At 36.7% G+C, this 15,578-nt stretch overlaps 1 protein-coding gene across 1 annotated transcript in view; it reads left to right on the top strand.

Moving 5' to 3' along the window:
* Positions 1–15,578, top strand: part of LOC131080032 (uncharacterized) — a 117,828-nt gene that overhangs the window by 19,600 nt on the left and 82,650 nt on the right. Inside the window, exon 2 of the mRNA XM_058018128.2 lies at positions 10,350–10,545. Coding sequence (XP_057874111.2) covers positions 10,350–10,545 — 196 coding nt within the window. The remainder of the gene's footprint in view (positions 1–10,349; positions 10,546–15,578) is intronic.

Here is a 15,578-nt window from a genome sequence, read left to right as displayed (position 1 = left end):
CTTGGGTTCGCTTGATTTTGTCTAGGATGGACTCACAGGCTGTGGGCAGGACCCTGCCTGAACCTACAAGGGGACCAGATCTAGAACCCAGGTCAAACCAGATCGAGACCTTGGGTCTACAGGTAGCTAACCGATATCTTGGGCTTAAAATTGCTATTTCCATGTGTTATGTTTTCTTTAAGATCAAATCAATTACTGATACAAATCCACAGATATCTGTCTTAATCCTTGGATAATATTTTTGTTAATGTTTAGCTGTCATGAAATGAGAAAATTCATTTTGGTGAGCATAGGAGTTCTTCAAAGCCTTGTGCTCTAGCCTAAGATCAAAACAAATAAGTCAAGCTTGCTTATTTATTTTATCTTTATGTGAAACCCCCAAAATAAATTATGTAGTGTATATATTAGTAGGCTTGCTTTTGTTTTATATTTTAGAGTAGATTAAATCAAGGAGCTTCTCTTACGAATTTAAAGAGAAGATTTCCTCATCAATTGTTATGTTTTGTGTTGTCACGGAAGTGACAAATTGAACCACCAACAAAATCATGTGCTCTATGTACAAGTTTGGAAGATGTGCAACATTTTAGCATCTTGACCTTGGAGTTGGAGACATTGTCTCTTGAATGTATTAAGTGCAACATAACCCTTTTATAATCTTTCTTTTGCAGTATGAAACATATTATAGGGAGGTCCCATGCAAGGTACACCAAAGTGAATATAACAAGAAACCACTTCAACCACCTTTGTAAATGAGATTAATTACATGTGCATCTTCCTAGTTTTGTTGACAATCACAACCTTAGTTTTATTCAAGTTTACTTCTAGTGGATGTATATTGCCAAATGAAGAGTATCAAGATGTTGTAAAACTGTAGCATTATGTGGCATGAGAGTAATGACATCTGCAAATAATAAAGTTGCGATTGTTATATCATAAAGAATACCACCATCAACTATTTTCCCTGAATTTGTAGCAATCTCCTCCAATATATCTATATAGAGACCAAATGAAATAGCAGAAAGTAGAAAACCTTGTTTAACATCAATGGTACTATTAATATCCTCAATAAACCTATTAGGAGTTTGAACCTAGCTAACCACCCTCCCATATAGTTTCATGACAAGAAGAACCAAATATTTTGGACTTCATAAGTCTTGAAGCCACTAGATAAGCTATCTAGTTGTCTAATGTCAGATGTATTAAAAAAATCAACAAAATTACAATAAACCTTATGCTTATGAGCTCATGCTTCTTCAATTACAACTCTAAGAGTCAACATGTGATCGATTGTTTAAGAATTGTTTCTAGATCTTGCTAGTCCTTTTGCTTGAAGTTTAAATTTGCAATTTACAAATCAAATCATCTATCACTATAGGAAATAATTTACTCAAGGTTTGCCCAACCTTGATGGTTCTATGCTTATTTGGCTCTTGTTGATTTCTTGATTTAAAAATAAGACAAACGATATGAGATATCCAAGCAAGTGGGAATCCACGAGAAACAAACTTGTTTAAGAGATCAACAATATGCGTTGCTAAGAAAGTTGGACTACAATGAAGAAATTTTGTTCTTGGATTCTCTATGAGCTGCTTTACTTGTTTTGAGTTTAAAGTTATCTTGCAATACCATACAGTCTGTGAAGAAACACTTGCTCTGCAACTTGTTGCCCACTGAAATAAACACTTGATTTGAAATATCGTAAAGAGAAGATGCATAGTTGGACCAAGTATCTTTGCCAGAAATGGCACAAGAAGATTTCCTTGAAGGAAGGTTTTTTAAAAGGATTTATCGACCTTGAGCATGCCCAATATTTCTTTTTCTTTCTTATTCAAATAAATAGCCTCTTCTCTTTGAATAGGAATTATTGATAAACTTTTTTAGTAGACTTCTTCTGTAAGGATATTGGTGAATAACGTGAGTTGTAAGTCCTTAAAAACCTATACTACTGCTATCAAACCAAGCACTATAAGGGTAGTAATCAAGTGGGGTGCTAATGGAATAATTATGAATAGAATGAAGGAGGATTGAAGGATTGTATTTCAAATTGTTCTAGAGAGAAATTCATCTTTCTCAATTAGAATATGAATAGAAGTTATCTCAGTGAGGTTGATTTCCAAGTTTTTAGTAAACTATTGTCAAAATTATGATCAAAATAAATATGAATAGGAGGTGCTGGTTTAAGAGGGGATGTTTGCATGAAGGCTAGGGAGAGGGATCTTAAAGGAAATTGGTGTTATTATCTACATCTTGTTACGAGTGTTTATTGGTAGACTTGGTATCCCTTGATCTTTGCCAACCACTGCTATTGTCATTACATTGAAAGCCTTGGCCTCTCTTTGGATCATGTCTAGAACACCACAAAAGTTCTTGATATAAAAATGCTAAAACTCTAACCAAATCCTTATCCTTAGCAAGTCCTGTGAATTTGAAACAAACATGGAGGAGACTTCAGTTTTTACCCTATATTTTGAAGAACCCATCTAGGAATCCTTACCTAGAATACTTTTGATTGGTGCCAAAGAAGCCATAGAAGGCTAGTCTTGAACCTTTCCTAGCCATAAGTCTATGATGGGCTTCTAGAAAGACATTTGATGCTTGCCCAGTGTGAGGATTTTTTGGATCCATGATCAAATTGGAGAGTTGCAACACCAATCGAAACTTATTTCTAGTTTTGGAATAATAAGAGAGAAACTCTAGTCTTTATTCATAAATGCTTCACTTGCATTGCCCACATACTTCCGAGTGCATGGCACATTAAAAAATATTTTCAAGTTTCCAATCTGGAGATCCTCTATTATGGATGGTATGAAAAATCACCATAGAATCTCTCTCAATAATTAATGGAACATTCCCACATTAATTTAATTTGACAAAGCCAGGTGGGGAAGATGACTACCTCAAGATGGCCCTTAGAAAGTTAACAGGTTTAGCCCTAAAAGCCCCTTCAACAGGTTAATTGAAGCTATGATTTAACCAATTTTCGTCATATTGTTTATATATATATTTTTTAAGTTATCTAGAACTTATATTTATTTGAAACTTTCATGTAGTAATAATATATATGCGTTGAGGTAAATGCATGATTTTTAAATTCACAGCTTATCTAGTACACTAAATTAGTGTATGGAAGCTCCACTTGTGTAAACAAAAGGACCTTTTTACTTTGCTTTACATTAAATATTGTTAGGTTTTGTATCACATGGTTTTGACATTATAACTGAGCTCAAAGTAGATTTGAGCCTCACCAATCAGCCTTAAAGTAAATTTGACATATAGAGTACCATGTGTTTGTAAATGTATTTTCCTGCCATATCTGAATAAAGGGGTCTTCAAAATTTGTCGTATGTGCATTGGATGCCTTATTCATATCCATGCAACTCCATTCTAGAGATTATATTTTCATGCTGGTGTTATCTCTGGAGTTTTTCTTGTGGGACAAAAGGCCAGTGTCAAATTATTATTGAAGGGGCATCTCTCTTGGGTCTTATCTAAGCAATACACCCCTCACTCCTTGGTATTTGTTGATGATTGTAATTTGTATCGTGCATTATAGTGCAAAATGTCATCGTTGTAACTAAGAGATTACTGTAATTTACTAAATCTCATGACCCATCTTTTGTTTGAATTCTGCTTAGTTCCATCCAAGATTGCCCATATTAAGCATGCCTTTGTATCATTTTCTTTGCTGGGTATTTCAGATCAAGTCTTGGAAATAAAATTTGCCCTATTCTCAAGATTACAGATAGGCTATGCTTGCACATTATGACATCTTTCTATTATTGCTGATCTTCCCTTTTGATATTCTATATTAAATGGGAGGATACTAATCAATTTGGAGGAGACATGAAAACTGTAATTTTTTTTTTGTTTTTAGGTTAAAGTTGATAAACTGACAAAAAGCTCAATATCAAGATGTACAGACCATCTAAATATTATGCATCCAGATTGATGTCAGTACTCCTTTGTGAGGGTGCATGAAGAGTGTTATTTTGTTTCAGAGTTCAAAAACTTGAACTCAGCTAGCCTAAATTTTGGCTTGGACTCAGTACTGAGAAAAAACTCGGGATGTTAGAAAAATTCATAAATTTGTAAAACAAAATTAAATAATGCATGATAAACATAAATAATGAGTTTAGAGAATACAATAGTCTATTTTGATCATAGTAGCATTACCTAGAATTGGCAAACCAAAAGAATAAATTGAGATCGATCATGAGTGTGGTGTGCCATGGGTATGTTCCCTTTTGCAATATAGGGTAATGTCAAGGACAGACCCTTTGCCACTGGGACCAAATTAAGGCCTTCAAGGCCATAGGGACCTTTCAAAGTGCGTGCTATTTTTCATAGTTTTATCGCTTTTAACCATCAGTAAATCCTTCCAATCACTTGACAATCAAGTCACCCCTTTGACATCTAAATTACTGAAAACAAAATTCACAAGAAATTGAGGGTTTTATCATCGGCCAAGTTCCCCAGCTGGCTTTGTTGAGTCTCCACGAGTCTTGGTAGAAACTTGCCAGGTAACTCCTCTTTTACTCACTAGTTTTTTTTTGCAGACCTGACTCATGAGTTCTAGACAAGTAACTTGTCTGCTGAAAAATCTTGACCAGTTTGGCAAGTTCTTGCTGGGTTTTTGAACACTATATTTTGTATAATATGCATGACTTTGTGACATTTCCTTAAACACATCTTAGTACCAACTACCAACATTGACATCCATGACTCAGAAATATGATGTGTGTTGGATGAATAGCTTTAGTCTTTGTGCCATGGAAATGCTAATAAAATTAAGGGCATTCCTTGAGACACTAAGAGGTGTTACTTTGGATCTTTAGGTCTATCTTCAGATTTTAAGGTGTTAGTGTTTCCTGCACCATCCTATATGGCAAAAGAGTGGAATCACGTATGCCACATGTTGACAGTGCCTTCTCAAAAGGGTGAAAGCCTGCTGGGCAAAGGTTCGCTAATAAGCATATTTCGTCCAGTGCCAGGTTATTCTTGAAGGCTTGATTTTTATCTTTCCTAAAGGTCACCAAAACATAACCATACTGAAGAATTGGAGTCATATACTGTTGTGTATCTTCCATTTCTTTAGCACCAGTTCAACAGTTGTCTCAGTTAATGAGCAGACCCTAGTGAAATGACATACTGGTATTCTATTACTTAATCTTTGCTTGTATTGACACACATTATCCAGTTTCAAGTTTCTAACGGGGGCCATTTGTTGCTGATAAATCCTTGCTTCATATGGAAGGAAACTAACTTTTCCTTCTCCTTCTCAAGAAGGCAGATTCTTAATTGTAAAAAGAAGGATTCCCTCATGTTCCTTGTATCTCGTTTGAGATACTAAAAAGTCACAAACCTCAAAAATCCTAAAATTCACTCAGACCAAAGGATGATCTTTTGCAGCATGTGTATGGCCATCACTCAGGCCAACATTTACACCATGCTCTCCCTCAAAATACTTAATTTTTAAGGAGTGATCTTAATGATGAAAGATGATAAACAGACCCGATAGGGTGACTTGCTAAAAATCAGTGTTCCACGGGGACGCGTCCCCCCCTTTTTGGGCGCGTCCCCCTGTCAGAGACGTCTCGGGGACGGGGGGATGGGGACGCGACGTCCCTCGCCGTCCTGCCACCGCCACCCAAACGCCGCCGGGACGTGGAGACGTCCCCGCGTCTCCCAGGGAGACGTGGAGACGTCTGGGCGTCTCCATGGGAGACGCTTGGGCGTCTCCCCGTCCCTCAAGAGACACCCAGGCGTCTCTCGAGGGACGGGGAGACGCCCAGGTGTCTCCCGTGTTCCCATGCGAAAAAAGACACTTTTAAAAGTTTTTTTAAAACATGTGCCTTTTGGGGGGGGGTTAAGGGGTAACCCTAATTGGACGTGGGCCCCACCCTACCCCCCAAAACAACACAAAAGCATGTTTACTTTGGATTTCACTCTCATTTTGGAAAACTGATTTTTTTTCCAGCAACTTGAAGAGGAGGAAATACTTGAAGAAGATTGATTGAAGGGGTGAGAAAAGTGATTGCAAGCGTGATAGGAGCTAGAAGAAGCAAGAAGAAGAGGAAGAAGAAGATTCTTCTACATTTTGGACAGATTTTTCAAGCACAAGGTAGGGTTTTTCAACTTCTTCTTGTTTTTTTTTGTTTTACTTTCTGATTTTCATTGTTCTATGTCATTTTTGGTTTTTTTTTCCCTATTCATCTAAGACTCAAAATGAGATTTGATGTTGAATCTTGAGGGCATCATTTTGCCCTCAAGATTCAACATCAAATCTCATTTTGAGATGAATAGGAAAAAAATTTAAAAATATATTGTTAAACAAGGCTGATTTTATTTTTATTTTTATTTTGTGAAATGCAGTGTCAATTTCACAATGAGCTCCCAAGGCATGAGTGAAGATGACATGGAAATCCATTCTCATAGTGAGAATGATTCAGAATATGAACCTGAAAATGAGGGGGGTGACCATGGGGCTGATCCTGGAGCTCAATCTAGTTCTATGGCAAGTGCACCAGCTAGTACAGGTTGCCCTTCAGAGTTGTTGGCACCATATGTTAGGGGTCATTTTGATCCTAAGTCTCCTCTAAAACAGTTTGCTTCACGAATATCAGTACAAGGCACTACATCACATTCAAGTGGGGGAACAAGGAAGTGGAAGTGCAATATTTGTGATAGAGAATGGTTCGGTAGCATTAGCAAGGTGAATGCACACTTTCTGTTTTGGAGAGGAAAAGGCATGAAACATTGTAAGTTTTTGGAGGAACCCAAAAATATACAGTACAGAATTGAGTTTAACAGGCTTTGGGGGGTTCCAGATGACACAAATATTTCAATGCCTACTACTTTGTCTGCTAGGGCATCACTTCACGACAACCAGAATGTGCCAGTGCCACATACTTCTCATGCTTCGCAGGCGGGAGGAATGATGTTTGGATCTCCATCTACTTCCACTTCTACTGCTATGAGGGTTGGGAAACGTAGGTTGCATACACCACAGAGCAACCCCATTGCTGATATGTTTAATGTGCAGCTGAGAGATGAGATAGATAAATCCATTGGCAATTTCTTCTTTGCCAATGGCATTCCATTTCATGTTACATGGTCTCCTTATTATAGGAAGATGATGGATATGGTGGCCAAGGGAGGACCATCTTATGTGCCACCAGGGGAGACAAAAATGAGGACCTCGATCTTGGATAAAAGCTATTCCAAGATCAATATTTTGATGGAGAAGATGAAGGCATGTTGGGTGGCATCGGGGTGCAGCATAGTTATGGATGGGTGGACGAACATTAGCCATCGTCCACTCATCAACGTCATGGTCACATGTGCAGAGGGCCCATACTTCCTTAGAGCAGTTGATTGTACAGGGCATCGTAAAGATGCTGATTTCCAGTTTCAGGTCCTCAGGGAGGCCATTGAGGAGGTTGGGCCACAAAATGTGGTCCAAGTAGTGACAGATGCAACCTATGTGTGTAGAGCAGCAGGGAGACTCGTTGAGGCAGCCTATAGACACATTTGGTGGACCCCATGTTGTGTGCATGCCATGAACAATGCACTCAAGGACATGGGGAAGATTGACTGGATTAGAGGAGTGGTCACCGATGCGAGAGATGTGCAGATGTTTATCTGCAACCACCACACTTCACATGCACTCTTCAGGACCTTCGCGAAGGAGTTCTTGAAACCAGTTGAGACTAGATATGCATCCTATTTCATTCTCTTGGAGAGAATGATTGAGTTGCAAGAGGCATTGCAACTCATGGTTATGACTAATGAGTGGAATAGGTGGGCTGAGGCCAAGACAGAGCAGGGGAGAAGGGTGAAGGAGATAGTGAAGAGTGATGTGTTTTGGACTGATGCGAAATACATTGTCTCCATCATTTCTCCAGTATTCCAGGTGATCAGATATGGGGATGGAGATGCACCTAACCTTGGAGAGGTGTATGAGTGCATTGACTCTATGCTTGACCAGATGAGGGCTGCTGTGCGAGTGAAGGACCCCTCTCTAGCATTCTACAATGAGCAAATCCGGCCTATCATTCAGAGTAGATGGGACAAGTTGAACACTCCTTTGCATATGGCTGCCTTTGCCTTGAATCCTAAGTGGTACAAGGCTAGACCGGGTAGAATGACACTGATTGAGGATGATGAGGTGAAGGCGGGTTTCTTTAGGTGCATAGAGAAGATGTTTGATTCCAGAGATGCCGGCACAATGCGCACTGAGTGGGGAAGATTTGCCACTCTTAGAGGTTATTCAGATGCCGCAAAGATGGATATAGACACTATGGCATAGGAGGACCCACTTTTGTGGTGGACTTGTCATGGCCCGAAATCTTTGACCACCACTCTAGCCATCCGTCTGCTATCCCAGGTTTCCAGTTCTTCAGCTGCTGAGAGGAACTGGTCTACATATAGCTTCATCCACTCTCTTAAGAGGAACAGACTTACCTCTAAGAGAGCAGAGAAGCTTGTGGCTGTACAGAGTGCTTTGCGTCTCACGCAAGACACTCATGTACAAGGAGAGTCCAGTGGCACGATGGGATGTAGAGCCAGAGGAGCCTTCACAGATTGATGAGGATGATCCTACCACTTCAGATACAGGGCTAGTTGGTGTGAGCTTGAGGGACCTTGATCTTCAAGAGTCCAGCAGTTCCAGTGAGGAGGAGTTCGCAGATGATTAGAGGCCTCCATTAGCTACATTTTGAGTTTTGTCATTTTGTCTTTGACTCTAGTCTCTTTTGTAATGCTATTGCTACACGTATTTGTATTTGGCTACTCATTGTAATGATGAATTATGTAATCATCTTTATTATTATAGACTTTGCAATGGCATCAGATATTCGTATTTTCGTTTTCCTTTTTCGATATTCATATGATAGAAATGAGAAATCTCCAATTTGACAATTTCATTTGTCAAATTTTATTTAGCATTTAGCAATTAGTATTACTAATCTAAGTAATCTTGGTATTTCCTATAGTTTCATTTGAAATCTAATTCTTATACTGTTATACATCTTTTAAAACTAGTTTTTCAAGTACTATATGTATATATATGAGCACCACCCCGCCGCCGTCCCCCCGCCGCCGTCCCCCCGCCGTCCCCTCGCCATCCCCAAATTTAGGCCCTTGGTCCCCCCGTCCCCCCGTCCCCAACGCCCGTGGAACACTACTAAAAATAGACACTCCCTCCAAGAATCTTCGGAGTCCAAAGTAGAAGCTGAAAATAACATCTGAAAGTGTCATATAACTCCACTAACCATCTGAACTAATAGGTAACATCAAATTATCCCTTTGATCAGGCTGACACAAACCCAGAAAGCCTGTGCAAACTGCAAAGGAAGAGAACCAAAAAAAGGGGACATTACAAAATTTTCTGTATAATACCAAAAAACGCAGTCTGTGTATTTTCAATTTAAAATTCTTATCCTTGCAAATCTGGGTCAATACTTTGATCAGATTGTTGAATGTCGTGAATGTATAGGTCACATCTACATACCTTTAATTTAATGTTAATGATTTATAAAAACAATTCTTGCATATAAATCTCATTTTAGAATCTCCGTTTCAAGATTCTTATCTTCTTTGAGTTGTGGTACATCTGCAAATATTTTGATTTGACTGTTACAAGCAACTCTGCAAATCTTTAGCCCCTTTATTGGTGGTTGTATTTATATGTAACTGCAGGAAAAAAATGTTTTTCCCTATTTTGAATCTGTGTTGGTAAAGTGGAATATTCAATATTGACATCCAAGCCCATACAGAAGAAAAGGGATTATTATTTGATGATAAATATGAAAGGTGAAACATGTTTTTCTGGAAGGTACATAACTCAAGCGGCAAGAGAAATTACCTGATGAATTTGTTATACCTAATCAAAATTTATGATATGAATACATGTGACTTCAAGTCACTCTTCACTAACACTATGCAAGAAAAGGTCGTAATGACAATGCCTAAGCCCTAACATTTTTTACTACAATTATCTATATATAATAAAAAATGTTAACAGACTTGGCAGAATTTAGACAATTCTGTATCTGGATTGGTTCTTTTATTTTCTTTTATGAATTCTCCCCTTAGATTTTTTGGGTTTATTGTGTTAAATATTTACAGCATTCTCACAATATATATTTTTTGAAACAAAAAGCTTCCTCTATCAACTACAAATGGTTATCCAAATCTCTCTATAATTTGAGAACTTTAGTTTTGGCTTCTAGAGTGTTTTTCTGCTTTTTTCTCAAAATTGTTATGCAAGACTGAAAATTGTTTATGTAGTCATGAATTAACAGCTAATTTTTATTTTCATAGTTTACTTGGTTGATGCAATATTGCAGGAAACTGTATAATTAAGCTATCAGATGACATGGATCACAGTATTCAGAATCTTGGTAAACATGTAAAGGGCATGTTTGGGACTTCGTGGAAAGAGGTCCTTTGTGAAGGGAACCTTATTGAAGGAAATGTAAAACCTGGAAGCCCTGCTATTCTTACGATTAGTAGCTCTGCTGCACGATGTGTGGAGATTCTCAGGTTTTCTGTCTACTAATTTACTTTTCTTTTCTATAGAGCTCACTGCAATTTACTGCTTTGCTTGTCCTAGACAAGTTTCGCAATAAATGTTCTCTCATTGATTGTGAATCTTGAATGCCACAAAGCTTCTAGAAAAAGTTTAATTTCTCATACAAGTTCAGAAAATACAGGTATTTATCAATTTTGAATATGTTTTTTATTTTAACTCAATAATGATCAAGAAAACCAAATTTGCTAGTTGCTTCTTTAGAACTGTGCAGAGAAATGCTATCAGTAGGCTTTGAAATTAGTTTACTTATCTGATTTCAGAAGACAGTTTATTTTTTCTAATAGGTAAATGTATAGTAAATTGAAAACTAGTAGTATTTTCAAGAGTAAATGATAAATTCTAATTACATACTAAATGGATTCTTTGCTGTTAAAAGAATGACCAAAGAGTAGTGTCGGATCATGTTATTTCTAGAGAGTGATCTGTGTTGTATAAACCTAAAAAACAAGTCCTGGAAGGAATTTCTTCTTTTATTGTTGCCCACTACAAAATTTGACAAGCAAGGGCTTTATGCCCAGATTTTAGTATCTTCAAGACCACTGTAAATTTTGGGTTATTTGAACAATCAGAATGCGCTGTTATGACAAGATTCTTGGAATTCTTCATTGTTCTTAGTTCTCGAATCTTTTAGTTACATTGACTCCATTTGACAACAAATTGAACTTAGACGGTCAGTCATTAACATAGTGATATAATTTCTTTGCTAATGGATACCTGGTAATAGCAGGAATTGATGCAAGTATGATAAGTAAAAAATGGTAGTGGGATTGTGGGTCTTCCCTTTCTTGAGGAATGGGTTCAATGTTGGTTTGCATACTTGATTGCATTTTGTATCTTGGTTAATTTTACTGGCTAGAAGGATGGGTATGGGAATATGCTGCTGTACATAGAATAAGTATGCTAATAGGAGTCTTGTTTGGTGTCTCTGCAAGTCTTCCATTCCTAAAATTATCTTTGTGAAGCTCCATTTACAGATTAATTTTACCATCCCTTAGAGTGGGAAGGACCTAGTTCTGTTGACATGCCTCATCAATCTGGCCATTTACACTCTATAATTTTAACTCATGCTGGAGTGTTGTACCATGTGTTATCTATTCCAATTCCTAGAAACATTTGGTAGTTTTTGGCATTTGCCTTTCTTCAGGTGGGATCCTTGCAGCTTGCTCCAATTTACACTTCAAACAGAATCTCCTTTCTCTCATGCTATCTACACCATGAAAGCCCCTTTCTCTTGTTTTAGGTAAGGATAAGGGATTTTATTCTTAGAAAAGCTCCATTTGTGGCTTATTATCATTAATAATTGCATTCTTGTTGTCACATGCAGTTTCAGTATGGCTCTCATTCAAACCTTGGATTCCAATAGTTAGTGTCTAATTTAAATCTTCTTCTTTTTCTTATGAGACTACTAGGTAATGCAACTCTTTGCCAAGGACCCTAGAGGATCTAACCCAACTAACTCAACTAAGAAGAGCTTTTTTTTTGAAACATCTTAATGTATTTACTAATGCAATGCTCTTATCAAGGGTAGCATTATGAACTCAATTGCACAAGCGGAAGAAATAAAAAAACCAAACTATCCTCTAAGGTTCCTCAACGATGCTACTAAACAACCCATAAAACATAAAAGAAATTAAATCTAATCTTAGTTATGATCGATTCATGAGCATAAACAAGAAAGCTAATAGAATTAAACCATCTATACACATCTAATTTTACTGAATTAAGAAACTGAATAGCTTTCAATTAACTCTAAGACTAAATTCAATTTAATTCCAATACCAAAAGTTCCTACAACATACATGATAATGAACAATGAACATATATGCATTTCAAATTACATAGGATTATTATTTCAATTTACTAACATAGGTTCTACCAAATCATATCACCTAAATCACATTACATTTACATCACGACTTCATCAAAGTTGCATCATTTGCCTAGAAGGCATGCACATAATACAATTACATTTGATATAAACCTAGCTACAATATGAAAGATGAATGAATTCTTCACCTAAACTACTACGCTGACCATAACCAAGAGAAGCAATTGGAGAATGAACGAAGCCAATCCATGCACGCACAGGTTCAAAATCCTAGATGGAAGAAGGCAACTACCACGCAACCATGTGGACCTCGAAGGACCACCCCCGTGCTAGGAGATAGACATTTGGCCCACAAACACTCAAACATAGGATAAACAATGCATGGTCGTAACTCACATCCATAGGGTAAGGCCAAACAACCAAGGTACACAAAGATGAATCTCATAACAGGAATACTCCAGAGGCTCACAAACAAAACACATGAGTAGGACACTAGTGCTCACAAGGGGAGAGTGTCATCACATAGTTTGATATGGGTTATCCTAACAGGTCTCCATAGGCCCCGACCCCCATCCTGGGTTATCCTGGCAGCCTCTCCTGACCCCTGGCCCCCATACAAGTCTCATGCGGAACCAACATACCTTTCAAGAGGACAAGGTAGTTGCTCTTGCCATTCCAGGCCTTCCCACCTCATCTTGAGCCTAAACGAGCACTCAAGCCATGAGCAGGGCATACATTATCTTGATTAATGTGATTAACTACCCAACCCCCTAATTCATTATTAAGGTTATTACTTGTTAAGCAACTCCCCCAATGGGTTATCCTGGCAATCACTTGGGATCCCAACCCCCATGGAGAGCCACTCTCCCTTATGACACTGTGCCTACCTAAATCCAAATCAAAGAATAAGATGAAACATGAATCATCATCAAATGAACAATATAATACGATTTCATTAAGTCTCATGATAGAGATCTAAACATCATTGTATCCATATAACATTATAATCAATATCTCAACATAGGAGCACACCGGGCTCAAACCGACATTGGTTAACATAGAGATAACAATATAAGATAATCAAGCAACCACATACATCCACAAATCAATCCACTTCAGACAATGTGATCCAAATATGAATGACAAACAGAGCTTAAACCTCATACCCAGCCTCTGAAGCCCTTAGGAGACACTCGAACTGATGAATAGAGACAAACAATTATGAGACTCAAACTGAAATGTCCCCAAAAGTATTAAGGATTTATTTCAGATCCTAATAATCCCCCAAAAATATAATAATGATTCATTTCAAATCTGAAATATGGATTTACAATTAATCTTGCTAAATCAATCGAAAACAACAAAACCAATCAACTAGACTTGCACAAAGGAACACCAAATTGAATGCAATCTTGTAGGACATCACGGAAATGTATTTTCTGATATTTAGCAGCAAATTAGAAGGTCTGAAACATGACTTCACATAGCAGCAAATGATGCATATTTTATTTCCAAAATCTCTACCCAACCCACAAAATTGTGATAAAACTACACTACCCGATTCACCCAAATCACTACAAATTGATTCTATTTGAATAACAAATGGGAATAGCCACATATAAATCTCTACCCAACCCACAAAACTGTGATAAAACTATACTACCCGATTCACCCAAATCATCACAAATTGATTCTATTTGAATAACAGATGGGAATAACCATATATAAATGAGATTAAAACCATAGTAAGAGCAACATAATTTTGAAGCATATTAGGAATCCCCTTCACAACAAAAAAAAATCCATACAACTATACTTGAAGATCACTAAAACAACACAGATTTCTAAAAAAAAACATCCTCTAAATCTTAAGGAATGAGAATGCATTCAAAGCCCTCTTACCCAGTATTTGCCCAGAAATAAAATAAATTCAAATAACAACAAAAGAATTGAAAACAACATGTTTTTCTTTTCAAAATAATAACATAATCATTCTCCTACATAATGGGATTCTATATCAAAATTCCCAAAACATGATTGAAAACTAGGGTTGTCTTTGGGCTCTAAAAAGAACCATCAAACCATGTAAAAATAACAATGTGGAAAATACCCATTTGAGAGGGGTGAATTTTATCCCCTTTCTAGAAATGTAATCAATTCATTCCCATGATCAAAATTGAATTCACACAAGAGGAAAACTAAAAAACTGTTCAGAAAAACAATCTAAAGAACACCTATTTGCATTGTTTGAACACTCAACAAACAATGAATGCAAATAACTTTAGAATGGAACAAAAACATAGAAAATACAGAGAATACAATCTTTTCAAATTCAAAAAAAACATTTTAAACCATATAATAGAAAGTGGCATTTGTAACCAACCTGGAAAGTATAGAAAGTGTAGAAGAATAATAGAGAGTGGCATTTGTATCCAACCTGGAAAGTATAGAAAGTGTAGAAGAAAATCCAAGCAATAGCAATAGCAGAAATCCAACACCAATCCGTAGTAGCAATAAACTCTAGAAAATCACTTACAAACTCTCACAAAAGCTTCACAAAAACTCTCACAAAAAACCCCCTTCAATTTAATGCAAATATTGCTCTCCAATGCCACACCCAAATCTCTTAATCTCCAATTTTTTTTTCCAGCCATCATTCCAAAATTCCCAAGCATCCACACATAGCAAAAACATGATGAATTTCCAGAACCAAACCCCCCAAAAACATAAAACAGAAAAATCCCCTTCCAGAAATTTTCCAGAATAAAAAGTTTCCTTCACCGTTCCATTTTTTTTTTCGAGAATGGAAACTTACTTTTTTTTAATTAATTACTCATACTAAAGTTTTTATTTCATTAATTATCCACATCATGTATTTAATCATTTAATTAATTCACCCTCTAAATTATAACTTAATTCATTAATGATTTAAGCTTGTGTTTTAATTTAATTATTTAGAATATTAATATAAATTTGTTAATTAATTAATAAGGTAAGATTATTCAAATGTGTGTGTATATATATATATATAATTTTATACACACAAATATATGTATTTAAATTAAATTATCACAAATTTAAATAAAACCTTATGATAAATGTTTATAACTAAAATCTACCAAAACAATATGACTGATTAAACCCATACGCAACACA

This window comes from Cryptomeria japonica, chromosome 3, assembly GCF_030272615.1.
Source record: "Cryptomeria japonica chromosome 3, Sugi_1.0, whole genome shotgun sequence".
Lineage (NCBI taxonomy): Eukaryota > Viridiplantae > Streptophyta > Pinopsida > Cupressales > Cupressaceae > Cryptomeria > Cryptomeria japonica.
The sequence above is the reverse complement of the archived record's forward strand: the minus strand, read 5'-3'. Positions and strand labels throughout refer to the sequence as shown.